This window comes from Nylanderia fulva, unplaced genomic scaffold (genome assembly GCF_048542155.1).
Source record: "Nylanderia fulva isolate GAGA-0341 unplaced genomic scaffold, ASM4854215v1 Scaffold38, whole genome shotgun sequence".
In the NCBI taxonomy this organism is placed as follows: domain Eukaryota; kingdom Metazoa; phylum Arthropoda; class Insecta; order Hymenoptera; family Formicidae; genus Nylanderia; species Nylanderia fulva.
In genome coordinates, this window is record NW_028190455.1 from 581,484 (window position 1) to 601,375 (window position 19,892).

The 19,892-nt window shown below is 40.2% G+C and overlaps 1 protein-coding gene and 1 long non-coding RNA gene across 2 annotated transcripts; one reads left to right on the forward strand and one right to left on the reverse strand.

The window, feature by feature from the left end:
- Positions 1-736: 736 nt before the first annotated feature.
- Positions 737-19,807, forward strand: LOC146722037 (uncharacterized). Its single transcript, XR_014925364.1, has 4 exons — positions 737-1,036; positions 1,308-1,469; positions 19,243-19,339; positions 19,677-19,807. It is a non-coding gene; the product is annotated as an uncharacterized LOC146722037 (long non-coding RNA).
- Positions 14,780-15,486, reverse strand: LOC114933537 (uncharacterized). Its single transcript, XM_029306169.2, has 2 exons — positions 15,222-15,486; positions 14,780-15,105 (listed from the first exon to the last, which is right to left on the reverse strand). Exons 1-2 carry the CDS (start codon positions 15,484-15,486, stop codon positions 14,780-14,782), a joined length of 591 nt encoding a protein of 196 aa, XP_029162002.1.
- Positions 19,808-19,892: the final 85 nt, after the last annotated feature.

A 19,892-nucleotide genomic window follows, 5' to 3' on the forward strand; every position in this document is an offset into this window, starting at 1 on the left:
TTTATATATTTATAATATATAGTATATTTTATACATACATATACCTTTGACAAAAGTATTCTTCTTAATTGCAATAACAATTAAAGAGTTATAAAAAAGAGTTATACAATAAAAAAATAATAATTGTCAATATTGAATTTCTTAAAATAAACTTTTGACAACTATTTTTTATTTTATAACTCTTTAATTGTTATTGCAATTAAGAATAAGTACTTTTGTCAAAGGTATATACATATATAATATATCTGTTATTGCAATTAAGAATAGGTGCTTAAATACTTTTGTTTAAAGCTGTGTATGTGTATAAAATATATTTTTTATATTTTATATGTATTTTAATATATATTTTTTATATATTTATTATATATATATATTAATATATATTTTATGTATATAATTTTATATGTATATATTTTATACATATATATATATATATTATAAATACAATTTTGTAATTTTATATTATAATTTTCATATTTGTAATTATAATTTAGTTGAGATTTTCATTATTAATTTATTTTAAATATTTTGAAAAATATCTTTTAATCTCTCTTCGATTTTTTATTGAAATGTACTTTTACAAGATATATTGTAAAGGAAAACAAGATATTGATATAATCGCACGATTGCAACGCGTGAAAAGTATTGTAGAAAGCAATAAGGATTATTAGAACAAGTTAATTATGCGAGAAACAATTATATAATTCAAACGAATTTGAATGAACTTTGCAGCGCGCGAAAGATGGCGCTACAGGCTCGAAAACAACTTCACACTGCTCATTCCCGCCAACCAACACTTCGTTCTCGCCAACGTATCGGCTGTCCGACACCGGTTCGTACTAATTATCGTCCGGCTAACGGCTAATTAAGGATTGGGGCAATGAGGCACGGCGATACAGTTTCCGTGATAATGATTATCTGCAATGGTAATTGAGCGAGCGGCGTTAGAAGAGCGAAGGAAGAAGAGTGGCGAGAAGATGCACGGGAGGGGTGTGCATAAAGCAGATATATGCGGCGGTGGATAAGGACATGTAAGGTAAATTCTCCGCTTTATTATCATATTTCTTTGATATATTAAAATCTTCGACTCGATCCTTCAACTTTTACAGTTTCACGATATTAAAATTTGTCGATGTACATATATATAGTCAAGTGAATTGAACTTGAATTCTAAATATATTTATAGGTACATCGGTCGTGCCATAACCACGCAACACGTTGGTTAAAAAATAATTTTACGTTCTTTTTCCCGGAAACATATTTTTTCTCTCTGTAGAAAATTCTCTAACGATTTTGTTTGTGTGTAGGAATATTTTCTGCGAACAAGAAAGAGCGAGAGAGATGGAGAACACTCCTCGCCGACGAAGATGGGGAAAAAACGACGGCGGTGGAACCAAGAAAGAGGGAAGTCCTTATACCGGCTTAGAATGCTTCGAGTCAGGCGAGTTCGCGAGACGTGTTACCAAGTGGTAAGTGTAAGAATATGTACAAAGCCATATATATATATATATACACGCGCGCGAGGAAGAAGAAGAGGTAAGGGTGGCACGCGCGGCCCGCTTCTATCGCTTCCGGGCATCAGCGTGCTCGCGAGCCGCGGCTAATTGCTCTTTAATGCAAGCGAGCGAGCGGGTTGCTTTTCTTGGACGTATGTCGAGGAAGAGCCAGTTTCGCCGACGTTGTTAACGACGAGAACGTCACGTTAGCGTACAATAATTTCGCTTCGGGTGTCGCGATAATCACGCGAGAATCACCAGGTGTATATCCAAGGAATTTGGAAAAGACGAATCAGTGTCTATAATTCGTTTTTAAATTTTTTTAAATTTTAGAAAATTTTCGCATTTCTTTGCACGGGAAAATGATATGATCGGGTATTGCGGGTGAAAGTAAATATAGTTTCTTGTAGTTTCCTCGAGAATATAATTATGTTTTCTTAAGCAGCGCGGTTTCTTTCGAATCACGTGCGATTTTAAAGTGACATTTGTAAAGGAGGCGCGATTTCTTCGTACCGAGACGGTAATATTCATTCGGTTTCTTCTTCGTGTAATCAGAAGCCGCGTATCGTTATGCAGCTTGCACTCGGAAGGAAGACGGGGAGCGCTAATCATCCGGTTTGCCTATCTCTATTTTTTTTTCTTCTTCCTTTCGGGATCGGCCCCGATGTTTATTCGCGAGAGGAAAGGGCGCGTTGCCGGTGAAAATAAAGGGCAGAAAGCCCCGGATTCGTCGAGGCGTAACCGGCGCGTCCACCAGAAGCTCATACATATGTACGCGGCTCGAACCGGACAGTGGCGAGCAACCCTCCTCCACCTCTTCTTCCTCCCCCGTTCCTGGGAGAGAGGTCCCTCCGGAAAAATGAATATGCAGCGTCGCGTGGGACGATATTATTTTATAAAATTTACTATCTCGTGCCCGCGCATTATCCACCCTCGTCCCTGCGGCCAACTCGCCGCAGGTTTTCCGCGATAAACCACAGACCTAGTCGCGAGATAAAATATTTCTTAAAGTGAGCGAAAACTTTCTCATTTGAAAATAGATATTTCTATTTGAGAGAAGACCGATTTTTTTGCTATAAAATTTCTTTGAAAATTATTTAAATCTTGATATAATTGTGCGATATCTATATCTATACACAGAAACAATTTTCTCTTAGAATTTAGCCGGAAAATCATATTGTGAGAATTTTATAAGAGTTTCTCTGATTAATATTTACCAATAAAAATATTAATATGTACATAGTAAAATTAATAGATATATTTTTTATATCTTATTGTAGTATTAATATTTTTATTGTGTGGTAAATATTGATCAAAGAAACTTTTACAAAATTCTTCCAATACCATATTGTAATATATATTGAAAAAAAATTAGTTATTATAGCTAAATTTTAGCAGTTCCTATATTATAGATAAAATTTAAGTAATCATACTTAAATTTTAGTTATGATAACTAATATTTTTAGGCTATAGAACTCTCCATTAAACTATAGCTAAAAATATTAGTGACCACAGCTAAAATTTAGGTATGATAACTAAATTTCAGGTTGTAATTGGGACAGCTAAAATTTAGTTACGATAGTTAATTTTTTCTTGTGATTTATATTCTTTATTAAAATTTTATAAAATTCTTAAAATTTATTTTCTACAATAAAAATATAAAACATTCTACATTGAAATATTTTCTGAAATAAAAAAATACATATATGTTTTTTATACATTGAAGTATATACTTTAGAATATGAAATATATATAAAATAACCTGTTGATGTTATATTTATAAGCCTTTTATGATTTTTACATTGAATATATTTCTTACTCTACTTGTTCCTCCACAACACTTTCTTCCGTTCAGAGGGATATAGTAGCCCTTAATCGAGGTCTAATTATAGCGTTTTTGACTCGCAAGTACAACCGCTTGTGTTTTTTAAAATACGCTGCGTGCGCGTACGGGGCTGCTATGAAACGATGCTTCTATAAAATTGTAGCCCCTTATCGTCGTAGAGGAAACGAAACATTAAATCGGCTCCGGCCGACGAGGGCGGGCTTGTTTCGGTGGGTGCGTCTGAGATTTCCTGTGTGGACTGTGGATGCTAGGAAAAGGATGGCTTCCTACGTAAAGGGTGCGTCCTCGCCGCGTGTTCAATTTATATACGAAACGGGGGGAACTGGGTCCGCGTATTTTTACCGTATATAAATATAAATATAGGTCGCCGATTCTATTCCCCCATAGTACTTCATATATATATATATCTCCTTTTGCCTTTTTTTTAGACATACGTCAGCGTTGTAATATAATGTATTTCTATAATGGGAATAGCACATACACACATGCACATTCATATATTTATTCATTACATGCCTCTCTCTCTTTCTCTCTATTGTGTAAGTCGTGTAACACACCATATATTTCTCTTCTTCGTCGCGCACGAATCGCGTTTTTTTTTGCGCATGACACGCTCTTCCCTTTTCGCCCCAATATCGCGATATCTAAACAACTTTATCATTAATGCAGCAGTAGCGCTGCATTACTAGGAATTTGTATATAATGGTGCTATGTGTTACATATGTGATATACGTCCGGGCTACCGGCACATAACGGCGATATCATAAGATACGAACCAATAGAGCCGCGATTGTATGGAAATATGTATCTATGAATGAAGACACTTTCATTTATGAAACCAGATACTTATGTACCGGACACGGGCGTTGTAACATCCTGCTATTATGTGTCCTTACCTACCTATTCGGTCTCTCTTTCTCTCTCTCTTTCTCATTTTTTCTCTCCCTTCGTCCTTTCATTCTGGCTCTTGCCAGAGCCTATACCTTTAACGTTCATCGTTCGTATTAGACATTATAGACGTTGCGCTATCGTATATTGATGCGTATAATTTCGCGAATAATATGCATCCTTTTTCGCCATTTTTTCCTTAATAAATGCAATCCGCCTAAATCGCGTAATCTTTGCCTCGATAACGAACATTATTTGTTGTATCACAGATTCTTATAATTAGCATCAACATTGCAATATCGCCAGAATATTGCAATATCGGCGCGAGTGCCTGATCTTGATTTTTAACATTCTTGGTGAAAAGTGCTCGTACTGGCGAGTACAGGCACGACGGAAACAACGTATACAACCCTTCCGTGGCGGAGGGGGACGAGGAGAAAAAAGAGAGAGAGAGAGAGAAAGAGAAAGAAAGAGAGAGGCCTAAACAGATAGCTATGAAGGGAAAGGAGAGAACGAGGCTGAATGCGCCGACTGTGACGCTTTCCGGTCAGGTGCCGCCCTGACGATCCTTCTTCCAATTTCCACGTCGAGATCCGCTCGCTCATTCACTTGCTCTTGTCCTCCCTGTTTTGCACTCCCTCGTCCTTCGTTAGCCACGTCCGAGAAAAACCGGCGGGAAAAAGGCAGGAAACGGATTGTTTCCGAATGTAGATGAGCGGGATTTCTTCTGAAGAGCGCGTCACGGACGGCAGGAAGTAACGATATCGATATCTCTTCTTCTCTTGTGCAAAAAATTAAAAAAAAAAAAAAATACAAGACGAAGACGAGCTCGGATAGAGAGACAGAATCGTCACTCGCAATAATTGTATATCGCATTTTCGATCGACGTCATCGTCAGCGTTACGCCGTTCTTATTGCGCTGGTCAGCGAGATCGTATCTGATTTTGTTAATACCGGAATAAAGACAGAGTAGTCTCTCGGCGCTTCTCTGTTTACCACATTATTACACTCCGTGGCACGTAATTATCACACTGCCTCGGGAGGCCATTGTCACAATGGACGTCCGGAGTTTCCCTACGATTATCGTACCGAAAATCTCTTCGTGGTCGGGCTCCTCATCGACTTCCTGCCGGCGATGGACGATGATTATTTGTCGCAACGGCACGGTAGAAAACCGCGTATAAAAATGATATCGCATATTTCGAGCTCGTGTCGCGAAAATAACGACTAAATAATGACTCTTACGCGTATATGTCGCAACAAATCTCTGCGTATCCTCCATTAAGATTCGAAAGAAAGAAGCTAGAAAATTTATTAACGACTTGGCTAGAGAGACAAGCCGCGGTACAATCGACAATCTTGCGTTAGCTCAAGAGATGACTCCATGCGTATTTTTATTATTCTCCTACATCGCGGGAGAGCGCACTTTTGCCATCCACTATTGTTATTGTCAAGGTGTGAAATAATCTTTTCTCTCGATCTAAATTCTCTCTTTGAATGCAGAATGTCTTCGCATCGTAATTACGATCGTGAATATTATTTCGTTCGAATTCTAAAGAAGCAATTCCTTCGTTAGATTATAAATGAAAGCAGCCTGCGCGTTAGCATAAAAATAACTTCCATTTCACAACATCATCGAGTTACCGTCAACATCCACGATACGATCGACTTCAGTGTATCGTTAATTAATCCCGCGCTAAAATTGCGCCGTGATCGCGGTTTCCTGTTTGTTATAGCATCATCGTTTTTAATTCTAGAGGAACTGGCATGTGAACAATATGTGCCATGAGATGTAATTTTGCACTGTCTATTATACAGATCTCTCTCGATCGTTCCTATAAGAACCTAGAGAATTTCTCAAAATGGTTGAATTTACCTTTTCTAAAAGTACCATTATTATTTGTACAATTATTTATATAACTTCTGATAGACAAAGTTTTTGTCCAGCCTAGCTGGCGGATTGCTAATTAAGATAAATCAAAGTTTGACTCTAAGTTATGAAAGAGATGATGCATATAATTGAATGCTAATTAAGATAAATCAAAGTTTGACTCTAAGATATTCAATTATATGCATCATCTCTTTCATATCTTAGAGTCAAACTTTGATTTATCTTAATTAGCAATTTATCATCTATTCTGTAAAAAATTCGCCGATAAATAAATCTTAGAAAAAAGAAACAAGTATATATTGAATGCTCTTCTAATGTTCCTTTTCGGAGTATCGTGAAAACACATTTTATTCAAATTTATACCACAATTATATAAAACAGTATCCTCGATATTGCTTTACATATAATTACGGTATAAATTTGAATAAAGTGTTTTCACGATATTCCGAAAAAGGAAATTAGAAAAGCATTAAATATATATACTTGTTTCTCTTTTCTATGATTTATTTTTTAAGACAGCGGTTCTTCTATACAGGGTATTTCTAAAACGATGTCAGAGATTTTAGAAACGTATTCGGGGTCAAAATAAGAAAGTTTAGTCTAAAAATTTCTTTTTTCCAAGTTACAGCCTCTAAAGTTGAGGGAACAAAAGTTGGAGGCTTTCGCACAAATCGTTGAAATTTTCGATCTGTGAGGGCTACAATACATTTTTCGATGTTTCCCCAAACTTTAGGGGGGCTATAATTTGAAGGGAAAGCATTGTTGGACTTATATTTATAGGACCTTTTTTAAATTTTAACGCTTAGAATACGCCTTTAAAATCTCTAACATAGTTTTAGAAACACCTTGTACATCTTGAATTTGACTCTATTCTATGAATTAATCAATTCGATTCCTCCCTCACACATTATGCACCGAGTACCGTTCTCTTCAGGTTCGCCGCGTTATCATCATCGCGAGCGCGATAATCTGCGCCACGCGCGGTCTCGGGCCGTATGGTAGAGTTTCTCTCCGCGATTATCCTACCGAAAAATCTCGCGCGCTCCTCTTCTCCTCACCCACATCGGTACCGGGGCTGGCTCGGTCGTCGTCGACTTCCTGTACCCGTCGGTGGACAATGACCAGCACTTGCCGCAATGGCCAGAGCGAGCGGCGGGGCAGAGACGCGTTCCTAATATCTGTTCGGCCGATCTAGTTCGCGGAAGCCGCCGTTATTGTGGCACGGCGTGTGCGCGTGCTATGTTGTATATGTATTTACGCATATGTGTATGCCACACCCGCACACAATCGTATCGCGGATACTACAGTATACTGGGTGTACTAGCAAGCGATCATCACGCGATTTCAGCATTTCGCAATTTGCTGCCAAGCACGACTCGCGGGACTTTGGACGCGGCGCTCAGATATACGGTATCATCGTCGTGATAAGCGGCAGAAGTTTCAGGGAAAATAAAATAAAATAAATATAAAAATAAAATAAAATAAAATAAAATAAATGTGAAAAAATAAAATAAAATTACACGGGTTATATCTTCGTTCGTGTTCGAGGTAGCGCGGATTTATTCACCCCGTATGAGCTACACCGACCGGCGTCAGGTACTCGTACGCACGTATGCGTATCGGCGGGGACTCGCGACGTGTGCGTGCGTCGGCGGAACGAAGAGCAAAGAAAAAAAAACAAGGTGGAGGAGGAACACCTCCGGAGAACCTCTCTGGAAAGAGGATATGATGGCTCGTGGCGTTATGCTCCGCGAGCTGTTATGCTCCTCGGGCACCACCGGACCATAAGCGAGGCTACTTCGCTCCGGCGCAACAGCCGCCACGTTTCTCGTTATATCAACGCATCGGCGTCGGCCAAATAAAGTTCGCGCGCGAGAACGGCTTTTTACGGCACGCGTTCGCGCGCCGTCGAGAAATGAGCGAGTGTGATATGTTGAAATCTTTTTATTAAATCCCATTTTCTCTCTTCCTCTCCTTTTTTTTCTTTCTAGAATACTATATTTTGCAATTAAAATATTTTCTTCCTTCTCAATTTGATTCAAAATTCTATTCTCATCAATCATATTTAATTTACAGAAATAATTACGATATTAATATCCTAGAGATCTGAATTTTTTTTAATAAAAAAAAAGAGAGAGTTTCACAGAGTTATATATATGATTGATCATAAATGTGTAATGATCTCGTGGACGAGATGTTGCAACCATAGAAAAAAAAATTGTGCTCTTCCCATTGTTAGGCATGCAATCACGAACGTGTCGTTATCGTGCGACGTACATGTGTACGTGTCGCAACGAATGCGACGTTCATTCGGATTTCTCGACGCCGCCTTCACCGGATGCAGGCGCCAATGCATCTAGGCACGAGCCACTCGAGGCTGCATGTGCCGCGCCGAGTGATCGCCGATAAATCACATCTTTTTTTCTACAATTTCACAATTTACTGCCGCGGTAGCTCTGAAACGAATTCCTCGTACTCATTATAGGAAATGTATGTAACGCTGCGAGTCGATCATCCAATTTTCCACCCCCGAATCCTTTTCTTAATATCCTCAAAGACTAATACAATTTACCTATTATTAATCATCAAATCTGTGTATCACTTTAGTATCTGAAAATGTTATGGGCGTCCGCGGGATTTTTTCAGGGGGTGCATTTTTTGTTCACCCTTAATTTTTCAAATTTTTATTTTCTTTTAATATTAAATCTGCAAATAAATTTCAGTGGTTATTCAAAAGGAGAGCAAATGCTCAATTTTTTTTTACCGATTCCAGGAGGGCACTCTTGCCTCCTCCCTGCGGACAATTCATGATAAAGCTTTGATTAAAATTTGTAAAATTCGGGTAAATATTGTACGTCTTAATCGGTACGTCGGTTTTGCTCTCGCGATTACTTTCGGGCCTCGTCTTTCTTCTCCTCGAGAGAGACCTCGCGCGCCTCGTCGCCGTCACGCTACGCGTAACTCCCGGACGCCAATGGATCTAGGCACGAGCCACGAGTCTGCGTCGAATATGCCTCGCAGTCTCTGACCCGCAGTTCCTCTCGGGGGCTACGGTCTTCCGAGGAGTAGAGGGAGGGCCCCGAAGAAGGCGGCGGCGAACGGCGGCGGAAGAAGGGACGTTCAGCATGCGTAAGGAGCTGCTGCGAGGCATTATACCCGGGGAGGCCCTCGCGAGGCTGGGCTGAAACGAGCGAATAAGAAAGTAGTTAAAGTCTCGGACGGCGGCGAGGGCGACGGTAGAAAGGGTCCGCGCCTGCCACGCGCTGCCTCCTCTCTCTCGCTCTCCATCGCCTTCACTTCCTTCTCTTCCTCCCCCGCCCATCCCCCTCTTTCGTTTTCCCCCTTCTTGCCGACTACGCTCTTATCCATCCTCACCTCTCGAGGGGGCGATCATCTTCCGTGCCGCAATATGTAACAACGACTCGTCACACTCTGCTTGCCGGCGCACAAGATAATTGCCCTCATTATAGTTATTTAAAAAGCGCACCGCGTGCGCGAACGCGCGCCGACGCGATCGGAGCCGCCGATATAAAGATGCTGCCGTGCGCGAATTAATCGTATGAGAGGGGTGGAGGGAGGATTAGCGAGAGAGAGAGAGAGAGAAAGAAAAAAAATAACGCAGGCAACATGTTGATTTCTGTCAACGCGGACAGGTGGTTCTGCTTCGAGTACTTGCTACGCAACGAGCTGGACCGGAAAGACACGCGAAAGATAAGAATACGAAAATCGTGATTTAAGTATAACGGGTCAATCCATTGCGCACTTAAATCCACTTTGCGAGATTTCTCCCTCGGTTTCTCTTAACGAGAAGAAGAAACGAGATGCGGAGGAAACCATTTCCATCGATTGCATCACGTTTTTACGAGTCTCCCGTCGACTCTCCGCAATTTCGCGTAAGATGACGAGGAAAAGATTCCTTTTTCGAAGTAATGTTAAATAACACGTTTTTTTTTATCTCGATTTTATACAGTATATGGACAAATATAGCGAGCCGCGATGAAATGCGCCGTCTTTACTGCGTGTCGCCTTTTACGAGTCATTTTTTAACGAAGTACCGAAGGAGGTGGGCACACGCTCTTAATTTTCTGGTCTGGTTGGGATTATGGTGTTGCAACGTTGCTATTTCAGATACAAAGCGCCGGAATGCGCGTTTATTAGCGGTCGCGGACTTTAATGCGCAGCGGCGGCGAATCATCGGGTGTGCTGTATTTGTATAGTGGGTACCGTTTTAAGTAACGGTGAACATGCGAGAGAAAAGAACGTTAGGGTAAACGATAATTAAGGCACTAATTCCGCGGCGACTGTGTTTCTTGCCGAATACCGGATTAATTCTAAAACATTGGCGTAGTCAAAAAATTAATAAAAATTACGATTATTTTATATCATTAAAGCACATATGAAAAAAAAAGAAATATCAGAAAGAACAATTACGACATAAAGAGATGCAAAGTATATCTATATTTTTGTCACGTGTATATTTTGTGAATTATATAATTATAAAGAGGAATCATCGTGCATACATATCCCAATGTGACAATGTGTATCATTTCGCATAGAAAAATTCTAGGAAGTAATTATAGGATCTAGTTATACTTTCAAAAAATCAAAAAATAGTTTGTAGATTTCTATCAGAAATATGTTTTAGAGAAATGCGATTCTAAAAAAGCCTATAGCAAATTCCATTTGCTTTCTCCAAATGATGGTATACGGCATGTATCTATTTGGGACAAATTCAGCAATTTTAATTAGAACTTGTATGGGAAAATCTTGGAAAATTTATATGCGGAACACAATGCGAAATGTATAGCCGATGAGAAACGATCGTATCGAATTAAAATGAACGCGATAAATCCGATTATTTTTGACACCTCCGTCGGAAGTCGACGCATACGGCGTGTCCGCATCGGTTCTGTGCTTTCTAAATATGTTCGCCGCTCATCGAGCAGCAGATTTATGTTTAAGCGCGCGTTAAAATATATCGAAGCGCGACGACTCGGGAAATTTTCATATTTGTTCGCGCGCAGTCGCGTATCTCGCTGCAACGAGCGGGCCGGAAACCGACAGTCGGAAACGGTAACTTGCACATCGCGATCTTATGTTTTTTGTCAAGACTACGCTTCTATGCGCTTAAGTGCGCAATTTTTCTTATTCTCGCGCGCAAACTCTCTCTCCTGTGTCTAACGCTTAATAATCGTCTTCTCATCAACGTATGCCTTATCACCGTTGTAAATTGTAATAGCAACCCCGCCTCTTATCCACGATAAATATGTCAGTGGATTTATTTCGCAATCATGTCAATTTAATATCCAACACATGATTACTTTAATTAATTTTTGATTGTGACGTGAACTCGAAAGTGTAAAATTAAATTTTCTCTCGCGCAACAGAAACATTTTTTACGAGTTGCGGATGAAAATGAATAATGCGTTGCGCATCTCGTACTTGTACTCTGCAAAATCGTGAGGACGATGTCGGCCGATAAACATTTCGCGAGATACAAAGCGATTGCACGGGAGATACAAAGTGGAAGCTGCGTGTGGAGAATAATCTGCGAGATCATTTGTTGATGATCTGAAATCGCGTTAGATTAGTGGACCACTTTAATCTTAGGTCCTTTCATCGTGAGAATTTTTCCATATTTAAGATGTATTGATATGTGTGCTAATATAAAAATAATAATTGTGGATTGATTGGTTAAGTATTTATTTCCATACTCGATAAATCTCGAAATAAATGCTTCTTATTAAAAATTGTTTTAAATATGCAAAATGAAGGCTTATGTATGAAGGTTTATGTGAAAAAGTATATTGCTCTCTTCGTTACAGTAAAGAAGAATACTTTGAACACTCATTGTCAGAGAAAGAAAATTCAGACATTTTGGAATAATGTTGAAATAATATGTCACTATATTTTTATATTGTTATTTTTCGTACGATGACATATTACATGTTCATATATAAAACTTTAGAATATAGAAAACTTGAAGATGCAGCTTGGAAATAGCATTATTTTTGTCAGTTATCTCTCGTCTAAAATTGTATGTGTTTATTAGGTCAATAAGTTGAATCGACATTTCTTTTCGCATCTGTCGATGCGTCGGCATCATTCCTGTTATACACACAATTCCTGTTATTGAATACTCCTATTATTAACTCTCGGAATTCGTGCCTTGATCCCTCTAAGCCCTAAAGCGCGCGCATTTGCATACACTTGAACCGTATACGACCGCATCCAGGAATCATCCGCGCGGCGATTCCACGTGCCGCAATCGTATAGATACGAAGTTACCGTACGACGCGACTGCGGGGCACGCAGGTGGTGGATTTTCCGATCGATCCCTCTCGCGCGATTTGTTCGGCGATGTCGGGGACTTTTCGAGCACACGGAGCCGCGGGGCCCTGTCCGTCGATTGTTCACGACGCGCAGCGCGTGCAGCAATGAAAGCTCGAGTAAAAGGTACTGTGAGGTAGACATAAATAAATAGGTGGTAGGTGTGGTCGGGTGAGGCCGCACACATGGCGTCGTGACCCGTCGGTCGCCCGTTCGTGAGCCTCGGGCTTAAGTTGTGCCCCGCGGAATGCTGCTCCCGCGAGAGCAAACTCTTTCGGTATCGCGCAGTTTCAGGTACACTTGTTTTCCTTTCCCTCGTTCTCTCGAACTACATTCCTCGCCCCCCGTATTTATCAGCGTGTCACGTTTGCGCGAGAATTTTACAATTTATTCAATAAAGGAAAAATTCAACAAAGTTAGTGTAAGAAAAAAACGCGGAAGAAATAAATATTTAAATATCCTCAAAATTAAATAATGAAAAGCACCACTGTCTCTCTGCCTCTCCACCTATATAATTATTATGTGGGATTGTACGAAGGGTTTTTTTCGGATACTTACGAACCGTAACGAGGTCAGATTAGGGCTTCGTATATAAACGACCGAGGGTTGATCCGGAAATTCAGGAGGCTACAAGTATGCGCGTCGTTTTCATGACTTAACACGGTACTCGGCTTCGCTTTGCCGCAGTGCTTCGGCTGTTGAGGCTGTCGGTACACAATGCCGCATTGTTTCGTCGTAGCCCATCTAGTCAGTAGCGCACACAGGCCGAGTCTCTGTGCACTGTGTACCCGATGTTTATTATCCTCCTTCGCGCGCGCAACAAAACAAAATATCATCCCCGCGCGTTATATTATCCGCGCTCTCTGCGAGTTCGTGGTCGAATCACTTTGCCGGGATAAAATCCGGGAGGCCGATACTCCGTCGTATTTTCAGACGATGCACGAAGCAACGAAGGACTTAGCTCGACGATAGGCCGGGCTTCGGGCTCTATAGAATAGATGTAGATAGATGTAGCGTAAAGCTACAGCAGAGTTACAATGCCGGACGATGAGCAAAGAATTTATTGGTGTAGGTATATTACACAGATAGAAAAGGTATAGCGTTAAAAGAAAACGGAAGAGAAAGGAACGGTCTAAATGTTATGCCGAATAAAAAGAAGAAGAGTGCAAATATGAAACGATATATCGGAGCGATTCGCATTTCGCGCACATTTTCCTACGCGTCCTACATGCGAAATCGAAAGAGGCCATCCATCAATCTTTCGTACGAGCCGGGTTTCCACTTTCATGGATGGCTGCCGTCCGGGACGGCATCGCGATTTTATTTTTCGTCGTCGACAATGGCGACTCGTATATTTTGCGAATAATTATTACGTACATTATCCTTTAGATGTGGAAAGTCTCCTTTCTCCCGAAAGCGTCGGACGAAGCGAAAAATTACCGCGACAGAGAGACGCGCAAACAAGTTTCGTTTATTCTGCCAAGACAGTGAAAGCCACGATCTTTGATCAGCCTTGGCACTATTAGATGCGAATTGAATTCTCGAAGAAGAGAGAAGAGACGCGCGAAATTTTCTCTTCTCCGCGAATTCCGCGATCGAAAAAAAGAGGAAGGGAGATACAGGAAGAGTTGTAAGGTATAGTTGCGAAAGCATATACATATATCGTACAATATCGGCGGGGGAGAGAGCCGCAGATAGCTTTCTTATTTCCATGAAAATTGCGTTCGGCGATTTCGACGACAATGCCATTCCGGTGTTTTAAATGCAAATCCATAAAAGGAAAAACCGTAGAGGCATTATAATTTATATTACTACATGTGGCAGCGCGGCGCTTCCGGCGAAAGAGCATAGGCGCAGTTCCGGTCAGCCCCACGGGTCGGAGAGATCCTACATCGCCAGATTATGAGCCCACCGCCGCTTTTACAATGGATTCGTTCGCATCTGAGTCGTACGTCAGCGGGAATAATTCTGACGTTTTACCGCCGCGCTCCGCTCTCCTTTTTTTTTGTTGCCCGGAGAGAAAAATATAAGTATGAACCACAAGTTTTCGCGTGCGCAACGCGGGAGGCCGCACACGAGATGTAAAGATAGTGAAGTCTTCCACACATTTTGCGTACGCAAGATAAATAATATCTCATCTTTATATCGATATTTTACCTATTACCTATAATAACGTTAACATAATTACAAAAGGAAATAAATAAATGATGTGCGCATGATTTGCAATGATTTATAATCACAACTATATTTATCGATTCTATACGATACATCTGTAACGTCGTCAGCAGAATTCCGGAGAAAGATTCGTCTGAATATTCGACTTCACGTTTATTGAAGGTCTATCAGAAATTTGCCGTTCTTGATAAAATCCACGATTGTCTGGACGGTGGTCTGAAAGCGGGCGAAATTCTCTCGAGCGTCCACGAACGAATTGGATTTGTAAATTGCGTTCGTGTACGCCGAGGTCAATTCAGACACCAATATCTGCGCTTTTTTCGCGGCCACGTCGATTGATCCTGCGGGCATCTTTACCTCCTCCGCGGTCCTCACGATCACGTCTTTAATGATCTCGACGAGCTTCTCGTCGTCCTTCGCGTTCGACTCTCCGCTCGAGATCTTCTGCAGGATGTCCCGGATGGCCGCGATATTCGCGTCTTGCGATCAAACAAAATCAAAAGTTTCTTTAAAGAAGCTGACATTTTTTTATCGGGAATTAAAAATCTTATCGTACTCTAACTCTAATATAATGCCTCAATGAATTATCTTTCACCTGGGACTTCCGTGGCTGTTTCCCTAATTATCCTTTGGGATTGCGAACCGACGCTCGCCAAAACTACGATCGCGACTACGATTGTAAACTTCGCCATCTTCGGAAATCGCATCGAACAATAAACTGTCAATCGTTCGTTCATTGGCTCTTTCTCTCTTTTTATACGTGTATTTCCGCGAGGACGAGCGCATCGTGCATCGAGTAGGGATAGCATTATGTAAAATGTAATTTGTGCCGTTCGCCGTCGTACGCGGTCGTTGACCATTATAAATGATCCTGATGAGGGACATTAAAAAAAAAAAAAAAAAGAAGCGCGAGAGAAAGTGGAGCGTCGCAAGCGGTACGTTTCAAGAAAGTACATTGTTTTGTTTTGATTTCTACCTGTTGACACAACCGGAAGAAATTGGCTCGAACGATTTAAATATTAAAAGATGATTCATCTTTTGAATTTATCAGATGAATATCAATATTATAATATCAATATCTATATTTTTTTAATAAAAAGAATATCTATATTAATTTTGATACGGTCCTCTAAAGACAATAAAAAATCTCCACCCGTCGTTGATCGAAATTTTTATATAATACTTTATACGTTCCAACACAGCGACATACACAGACACAATTTTCGAGATCTATTAAAATGAATAATTTTAAATTCGGGACGAGACGAACGTTATGTCACGATTTAACGAGTCGAAGAAGAGCCGGATCTCGACCGGAAGCGGCCGGATGTTTCTTGTCGGCGAATTGCGGGTCGCGAGGCGAGTTTTTTTTTTTTTAACCGAGCCGGCAATCGTCGTGTGCGCTGCTGCAATTTTTCGTTGCCGGTCGCTGTGTACATCACATCGCGATACACGCAATCCCTCTCGACACGACGACGCTCAACAGGTCCGTCCGCGTTCTCCCCCTCTTCGAAAAACGTAGGGGCAACGCCGATACTCGCCGACGGTAAAAGTGCGTGAACACAGGGAGGGAGTGCATCCAGCCATGATTCCTCACCGATTTTTAGCCCCTTCCTGCCCCCCTTTACTCTCCCCCTATCTCCTCCGACATTACCTTGACGCCGCGTCGCGTCAAATTAAAGGCTGTCGAGAATCGCTTTCCAAGATTCGAGGAGCGATTCGAATTTTCTGCAATATATCGCGCTATATCGCGAATATACACCGGGTGTCCTCCAAATAAAAATCTCTCTGTAGGGAGTAAGGATTTGAAAAATCGCGGTCTCGCGGTGCTCGATGACGTTCAGCGCGGATGACGTGTCTATGCGTCGCATGCAGGAGACATTCGCGAGGTACCTTAACGTCCGTACCTTAATGTGGGATGAATGAAAATACGGGTACTTGAGTAAGTTTAAATTACATTTCATTCATGCAGGAAAAGCAGACACGCGGGAGTCGTCCTTCCGGCTCGCGTTGCACAGGCAGAACGTCGGCGGACTTGTACATAATAACTGCCGGACTATAATGTGTATTATTCCGACATCCTGTGCGATGGCGGGGCTTCTTACGCACATTTCTCTCTCTTTCTCTTCTTCTCTCTTACACCTAGATCTTAGCCCTTGGCTGCGCGTTACGACAGTGGTTACAATCGTAGAGAGACGACCTTAATTTTCATGCGAACGCTCACTTTTCGCAGCGCAACACTTTCCTCTGCGTTCTTCTTATTTTTCCTTCCTTTTTTTATAATTTTATATCATTTCGGAATATTACGCCAGGCGTAATTTTAGGACTGTCTTCTAAATATTCTATGATTTCGAGTCGAATAGTTGCGCAAGGTAGGTCGTGAAACGCCCAATTTTCTCGATGTACAAAGGGAGACGCGTTCGAGCGGAGACACGAAAGCGAAATATCGATCGATCACGATCTTATCTGACGCAAGATTCACGCCGGCAACGGGATGACGAGGAAATACGAGGGTATTGATATAGATAGACTATACAGAGACGGTACAGAGAGTGTACCATACTCCGCGTCGCGCTTTGGTCCCGCGATCCACGATATCGCAATAAGAGGACCGGGACGTAGGAGGATCTGTCTCGACGAAAGAAGCGGGAAGAGGGAAAAGAGAGTGAAAATCAGGGCGACGAGAGAGGTTCGATCCGCGGACGGTCTTTATTCTCGTATCAGCACCGGACAACATCGATATGGAAGCGACGTGGGCTTATTATGGTCCCGTATCGTGCGGGACGCGCACAATGATCGGTACCGACGTGTAGAGATCTTCTCAGGATCCTCGAAGACACCGCTGAATGGAGCCGCGCGAACGCGTTCATCTCGCGCACGGAGGATTACGGCGAGAGCGCGGGACCCGCTGAAGATCGACAGTCCCGATTATGTTTGCGCTGACTTTATATAAGCTGCTTTAAATGCTGCCATTCAATTCGAACAGGCAGACCTCCTGACCTTATAGCTCGCGGTGCACCGATTTGGTGTTCTTGCTTTGGTTCCTTCCTTGTCTTTTTTTACACGCAATGCACTGGTCTCGCACAGAGAAAGAAGACTTGTACCTGGAAATTGTTGATATGACGAGTTACAAGCAATTACAGAATAATAAAAATATTGGATAAATTATAACACTTAAAAGTGTTGCAATTTTAATGGCAGTAACATTGTAATCGGTTAAATTAAAATGAATCAAAAATAAATATTTTAGATTTTTGTGTATTTTCTCGTTTTTTTAGAATAATATTAAATGATTAATTAAAGTTATTATTTATTTTATTATATTTTTATTAATTTGTACTTATTCTATTTATTTCTCTTTTTCTAGATTTCTTTTTGTTATAAATTTTTTATTATATATTTGCTTGATAAAATATATGAAATATATTAATGATAGACTAACATGAAATATACAACTTTTTACAGCAGTAGTCGAAAATAAATAAGAATTTCTTTTCATATCTTTTTTGTGTCAGAATCATTATGTGACAATCATGAAATGTAATAATTAATCAACAGGAAAGAGATTTTTTCGAGAATTTTTTGTGAAGGGGGAATCTTTCCCTTAGATACCTAGAGAATTAAGCCCTCTGAAATAAGTCTTAGTAAAAGATCGTTTAGCTTAGACAACGGGAAGCCGAAATTCGGCACGGCCTGTGGGGGTTCCGCTCGATCAGACCATGCGATTCTTACATGCAGTCCGAGAGGGATCCGTGAAAAACAATTCCATGAAATTAATAAATCTATCCCCCCGGGAAGACCTCCTACGATGCGGGTGACTTTTTAGGACAATGGTTGCCATTTCGCGAAACGTGGGTGATCCAATTAGGCGCGGCAGCGTCAAAAAAAATCGACGCGGTCACGAATGTTATTCTCATTTACCCGCAACGAGATAAATTAGCGCTTAGTTTTTTTCGCATCAATGAATTTTGCGACGGAGACTTTTAACGCGTATAGCAGTTCCGATACTAATAAAAATAGTAAACAAACTGAGAGAATCAGCGAGGCGCGCAAGTGACGACGAGATTAAGAAGACGCGGCTTCATCACCTGTCGATAGATCGATCTGTCACCTGATTTCTCTTTGCAGCGTTGAGTCACGGCGCTTTTTGTCGGTGCCGTGACACATCGAAAGCAGGTGGTGGTTTCTCACTCTCTTAATCTAAATCAGTGAAAATATCATGATTAAAGTGACACGAGATTTTACCGAAAATCAAGTATTTCACTGATCTTCAATGAAAATATATTTTGCTCATTTTTGTCTTATATTTTCACTATATACATATGATCAATAAGACTTTGGTGAAAAAATCAGTAATAATAATATCATACCTATTTACAAGATGTAGCTTTTAAAGCTTTTTCTATTTACTTTAAATTATTATTTTTTAAGATAAACCTCCATTAGATCTAATATGAAATACATATGTATATAATTAATATTCAAATTCTGTTATGTATGATTTGATATTATTGTGTATTGTGTATATGGTAGCATTAAAAATAGCTCTGCTCTTATCGTGAATGATTCGCGCGATGGTCATTAACGATCATTTTTTTTATTTTCTGATTGAATAGTGTGCAAGTGCAACGAATCTTCGACAAGGAGAACAACCTCAGTCTGAGAGGAGGAGGAGGTCTAGGAGACATCGGGCGATAGCGGAGCAACCTTGAGGTAATTTATTATTTGGATATAATTTTTTTAATCGTGTATACGTCTCTCTCTCTCTCTCTCTCTCTCTCATCTTGTTTGATTCATTTGTTTGAACTTAAACAAGAACTAGAAAAAAAAGGTTTATATATATATATATATATATATATGTATAAAATTTTAAAATTAAAAGTTTGTATTAAAAAAATAGTTTTTTAAAAGATTCTTGTATAACTATTCTATTAAATATCTGTTTGTTATTACACCGAACACAAAACTTGATGTGTACAATAATAATTTTTTGAAATATTACTTCAAATAAACTTTGCTCTAATTTAAATATTATATTTGTATGTTACAGATCAATCGAGTCTACGTAGTCAACTCCGCTTTTATACATCGATAAGTGAGTGATAAATTTTTATTTTATGTAAAAAACGTCAAGTGTATATAAGTAGATTTTAAATTTAATATACACAATTTTTAACTTATTTGTAGCATCTTAAATATTTATTTTTTTAAACTTCTATTTGTTGTATACAAATCTATTGTTTTATGTACTTGACGTATTTTTACC

Bases quoted from the DNA above. Each gene is read 5' to 3' on its own strand.
- LOC114933537 (XM_029306169.2), bottom strand. From the start codon at position 15,486: ATGGTCAACGACCGCGTACGACGGCGAACGGCACAAATTACATTTTAC. The intron at 15,106-15,221 runs GTGAAAGATAAT...TTTGATCGCAAG, and splicing joins AACAGCCACGGAAGTCCCAG to ACGCGAATATCGCGGCCATC.